The 6000-nt window shown below is 43.0% G+C and overlaps 1 protein-coding gene across 1 annotated transcript in view; it reads right to left on the minus strand.

The window, feature by feature from the left end:
• LOC137439742 (uncharacterized) overlaps window positions 1–6000 on the minus strand; it is a 94595-nt gene that overhangs the window by 52603 nt on the left and 35992 nt on the right. Inside the window, exons 3-4 of the mRNA XM_068135796.2 lie at window positions 4355–4392; window positions 4092–4226 (exon numbers count right to left, since the gene is read on the minus strand). Of these exons, the coding sequence (XP_067991897.2) occupies window positions 4092–4226; window positions 4355–4392 (173 nt within the window). The remainder of the gene's footprint in view (window positions 1–4091; window positions 4227–4354; window positions 4393–6000) is intronic.

The raw sequence follows: 6000 nt of genomic DNA on the forward strand, positions 1-6000 counted from the left end.
ATCAAGAACTTGCATACCAAGCAGGCACACAGGATGCTCAATGTAACGCTCATCAAAAGTACTGTACACACAATGCGTTGTCGTGCTTACCAAACACAATTTATAGTTGGGCTGATATTGGAACTCAGGCTAGACAGTTCAGAGCCAAGCAGTGCATAACTCCAAGGCTATCCTGCCAGTCCATCTCAATTTAGGTTGTTTTTTTTTATATACATATACTGTTGGTCCCCGACATTGGCGGTGGATACGTTCCTGGAAAGTGATGCGATTCATAGGGGAAAATTAAAAATCCAGTGAAAAACCATGAATACACCCACGAAAAAAACCCATGAATACATGAAGCACAGAGCCACGAAGGTCAAAGTACGTCAGAAAAACCACGAATGTTGAATTGAGTGGTGGGGGATGGTTTACGTGCACGTGCAGCTGCTTTATGCATGATGTGTGGAAGATGCTTTAAGAAATGTTACGTACACAGCTGGGTATGTCAGTGTCAGCTTTGCACATCGGAATTTGGAGAGTTTCTCCCTTTTTTTTGCAGATTTGCTCAAGCTCTGTCAAGTTGGATGGAGAGCGTCAGTGAACAGTGATCTTCAAGTCTTTTCACAGATTCTCAATGGGATTGAAGTCTGTGCTTTGGCTGGGCCAATCAAGAACTTTCACCTTCTTGTTCTGAAGCCATTCCAGTGTTTCTTTGGCTGTATGCTTGGGGTCATTGTCCTGTTGGAATGTAAATCTTCGCTGCAGTCAAAGGTCTTTTGCACTCTGAAGCAGGTTCTTCAAGGATTTGTCTGTACTTTACTCCATTTATTGTTCCCTCTATACTTACAGGTCTCTCAGTCTCTGCCGCTGAAAACCATCCCCATCACATGATACTGCCACTACCATGCTTCACAGTAGGAATGGTGATAGATGGACGATGAGCAGTGCTTGGTGCTTGGTTTCCGATGAGCAGTGCTTGGTTTCCACCAGATGTAACACTTCACATTCATGCCAAAGAGTTCAATTTTCGTCTCATTAGACCACAGAATATTTTGCCTCACACTCTCAGTCTTTCATCTGCCTTTGTGCAAACTCCAGGTCATATGCCTTTTTCTCACGAGTGGCTTCCGCTGGCCACTCTCCCATAAACTCTAGATTTGTGAAGTGTTACAGAGACTGTTGTACTTCCGGCAGGTTCTCCCATCTCAGCCAAGGAACTCTGTAGTTCTGTCAGAATGGTCATTGGGTTCTTGGTCACCTCCCTAACCAAGGTCTTTCTTTCCCGGTTACTCAGTTTGATCGGACAGCCAGCTCTAGGAAGAGTCTGGGTTGTTCCATTTTATTGCCATTACCTAATAATGGAGCTCACTGTGCTCTTGGGAACTTTCAACACTCTAGAAATTGTTTCATACCCTTCCCTAGATTTATGCCTCCTCACAATTCAATCTCGGAATTCTACTGACAGTTCCTCGGACATCATGGTAGAGTTTCTGCTCTGACCTGTACTGACAACTGTCTGTGCAAGCTTACATAAAAGATGTTCCTTTCTACATCATGTCCAGTCAGTTGAATTGGCCACAGGTGTACTCTACTCAAGTTGTAGAGACATCTCGATGATCAAAGAAAATTAGATGCACCTGTGCTCAATTTGAAGTGTCATAGCAAATGGGGTTGAATACTTACTGACTGAAGTAAATTTCAGCTTTTAATTATTTTTTAAAATTTGTAAAAATAAAATTCCACTGACATTATGGGGTATTATGTGTAGATCATTGCCAAAAAAACCACTCAATTTTATCCATTTTAAATTCCGGCTGTAAAACAACAAAATGTGAAAAACTTCACATATATGAGGGCCAGTCAATAAGTAACCTTAAAATGGCGATACAAATTTGAGAATGAAATGGGTGTAGTTGTAGACGACATATGTTATATCGATGTGTAAGAGTCATGTTTTGTCTGTTTTAGATCTGGCAACATTGAGGGTATGATGTCAGTAGAACAGTTACAAGATGGCGGCTCCCTTAGAAGCATGCACCAAGGAGGAGCAACGTTCTGTCATCCGTTTCTTGGGAAGTGAGGGTGTGAATCCCAGTGAAATCCATCGAAGAAAGAAGATGCAATATGGTGACACATGTTCATCGCTGCAGCAGGTGTATGACTGGGACAGGAAGTTTAAAAGTGGAGTGTCCAGTGTGGCAGACGCTGCTCCCTCGGGCCGGCCGACGCACCTCACACAGCCGACACACCAGAAATGGTTGCAGGCGTTGAGCGCGTGCCAAGGGAAAACCGTCACATTACACTGGATGAAGTGGTCTCCGAATTGAACATTAGCCATGGTTCAGCACACCATATCATTCACAACGTGCTGGGGTTCCGCAAAGTGTCTGCAAGGTGGGTGCCTAGACAACTCACACCCAAACTGAAAGAACGGCGAGTGGACACATGTGAAGAACTTCTGCGACATTACGAAACAGAAGGCGATGCTTTCTTACAGCGCATAGTGACTGGTGATGAAATCTGGGTCCACTACTTTCAGCCAGAAACGGAGAGCAAGCAAAGAGTGGTGCCATTCAACTTCACCGAAGCCTAAAAAATTCCACACACAGCCTTCCGCTGGAAAAGTGATGCCGATACTCTTCTGGGATAGCCAAAGCCCACTTGTAGAGCATTACATGCCCAGAGGGACCACATTCACCAATGCATTACTGCGACCTCCTTAAAAATCATCTGAAACCAGCAATCGGATCAAAACGTCGTGGACAATTCACTACCGGTGTTTTACTGCAGCATGACAATGCTCGGCCCCATACTGCCCCCGCTACAACAATCGAGGACCTGCATTTTGAGTGTCTCCCTCATCCACCCTACTTGCCAGACCTCGCCCCTTTGGATTACCACATCTTGGGGCCACTTAAAGAGGCGCTCGGTGGAACCCCTTTCCGATCCGACGAAGAGGTCCAAGAGGCGGTGTACGAATGGCTACACAAGCAGCCAAAAAAAATTTTTTCTCGAACAATCCAGGCCTTAGTAAAGCGCTGGAAAAAATACTTTGAACGCAATGGAGATTATGTTGAAAAATAACAGTTGTTACACATGTACATGCAATAAACAAGTTGAGGAAAATATTTTAAGGTTACTTATTGACTGCCCCTCGTATTTACATATACATACATACACACATACATACATATATAATACATATACACACACACACACACACACACACACACACACACACACACACACACACACACACACACACACACACACACACACACACACACGACTCATTCTGCAAAATATACCATTTTACCTATATATATTTGCAAAACAATAAAACTGATTAAGAGAAAAATTGAAAGCTCATTCAACTGATTGCACAAAGATATGGAAAATAAATAAAGACCGTGTGGCCGAGTGATTAACATTTTACATTTTCTGTGGTGTTGCAAATGCTGCATCGTTTGTAAAACAACAAACATAATAATACTACTTGCATTTTATTTTAGTGGATAGACAGGCCCTTCTTATAATTCACGGACCGCGGTGTGTTTGTGGCGCTACTTCTCGTACAGTTCCGGCCCGATTACATACCTGGGAACAGCATGCCGATTACATACCTGAGATCAGCATGACCCCCATTTGTGTAAAGGGGTGGTTATATCTTTGCAAGTGGCATTGTGGGGGAGGGGGGGGGGGGGGGGGTTAGGGATCAGGAGGATGCAAATTCTCTGTGTATATGTGTACAGTGTAGCGCCACCTCTAGGTGGGAGCATCTATTACAAGTTCCCACCCTTGTACCCTTTACAGTTCAGTATTCCTTTCCCCCATGTTTTCAAGTGAAGTACAGTGTTTTGAATTACAAGTATTACACATATTTTTGCTCCAAGCACATAACCTGGGTCATTTTTTAATTTGCAGGTTGCCCGATTACATACCTGGGAACACAAATCCCAAATAAAGATTACATACCCAAATAAAGGTATTTGTGAGAAGAACATGTTGCATGCTTGGAACAAGTTCACCCATAGGGCGGTTACTCTGCAAGTGGATATAAAGTTAATGGATAGACAGGCAACAAAAAAAAAACCCCCAGTTGTTCTCACTTGAGGTCAAGCAGGTTTTTAGCTTGGTCCGGCCCAGCCTCAGTTTGGGCAGATGCACCCTCCAACTCCACAGAAGGGACAAAGGTTGGCTCATCAGGAATGATGAGGTTGCGCAGTCTGTGCAGTCCTGCGATCCTAGTCATGTCCAAAAGCCAACCCATTAAACGAAAAAAAATTGTTGCACTTTTTTTTTTAAACATTAAAAATTAAAACAGCATCACAAGAGCAAAATAGAAAGATAAACAGCTGTAAAGCAAATTTACCTGATAAACAGAGATAAGAGTACATTTTCTCCAAATAACTGCGATACAGGACAGAAAGAGCCATTAAACAAGCACAGGAGTTATTTGATACAAACAATGTTGAAGTCAAAGGAAATAAAAAACACTATATAGCAGGCAGGGACGCTGTAGTGGCAAAAAATAAAGTAAAATACAATTTTAAAAAAGATCATATCCTTCGTTTTATTTATTTAGTGCAGAAAAAAGTGTAGATAAACAGGACGTGGCAAATTGAAAAAATAAATTGAGGCCTCAAATCAAACTAAACAATGTCTCGAGGATTAAACAGATCATAAAGCTCGTGATCAAAACTGAAGTGCTCCAGTCGCTGTTGCTCACCAAGGTCACAAAAGGTGATAGCAGTCACGTGAGGTAAGATTCTTTTGATTAATCATGAAACCGAGAATTAGCAATCACAACAATATATAGGAATGACTTTTCTATACAAATCCAGGCATGCTTGACATTCTCGCAAATACGCCACTCTTATGCTGAACATCTTATTCTCGACATCGACTCAGCAAACTAACTATTATAATCCAAGCCCATTTATCCCATAAGACAGATCCGCAAAGATATGATGCATTTTAGAAGCCTCTTACACACTCTGTTAGCTCAGTAATGTCGTAAGGCTAAGACTATCGGCCGTCCAGCTGATAAGACATCTTCCACCCCCCTGTCCTTGCTGGCAAAAGGCAGTGGTGAGGGAATTGCCCTCTCCCCACCCCACCCCACCAGCCTCCCAGATAGTAGGTCTGGTTGGGTCACATCTCAGATATGGCATTATTATATAGAGTACTAGCAGAAGTACCCGGCATTGCCGGGCGGGGGAGGGTAGGGGGAGGGGGAGGGAAGGGGGAAGGGGAGGGTAGGGGAACGGGGGGAGAGCGAGCCCCTTGGTAAAGCGAGCGATTTTTTTTTCTTCATAGCGTCATAGCGTCATAGCGTCATAGCGTTCATAGCGTCATAGCGATTTTTTTTTTTCATAGCGTCATAGCGTTCATAGTGTCATAGCGTTCATATCGTTCATAGCGTCATAGTGTTTCATAGCGAATTTTTTTTTTCATAGCGTCATATCGTTCATAGCAGTCATAGCTTCATAGCGTCATATCGTTCATAGCGTTCATAGCGTCATCGCGTTCATAGTGTTTCATAGCGAATTTTTTTTTTCATAGCGTCATATCGTTCATAGCAGTCATAGCTTCATAGCGTCATATCGTTCATAGCGTTCATAGCGTCATAGCGATTTTTTTTTTCATAGCGTCATATCGTTCATAGCGGTCATAGCTTCATAGCGTCATAGCGATTTTTTTTTTCATAGCGTCATATCGTTCATACCGTTCATAGCGTTTCATAGCGATTTTTTTTTTCATAGCGTCATCGCGTTCATAGCGTCATCACGTGATCGCTCTGAGCGAATCAGCGCCCACCTGCTCTGATTCCGTTGATTCCGTGCGCTGAGGTAAATATGAATTAAAAATATGGATCGTCAAATATTTTGAGTTCGGCCATGTTCGTCCCAGGCTCAATGGCCATGTCTATGCCAAATATCAAGCACGTAAGCCTCTCCGTTTAGGAGTCTATCGGTAACATTACACACACACCACACACACACACACCACACACAC

The sequence above is a fragment of the Myxine glutinosa genome, chromosome 14 (genome assembly GCF_964187855.1).
Source record: "Myxine glutinosa chromosome 14, kmMyxGlut1.1, whole genome shotgun sequence".
NCBI classification, from domain to species: Eukaryota; Metazoa; Chordata; class Myxini; order Myxiniformes; family Myxinidae; genus Myxine; species Myxine glutinosa.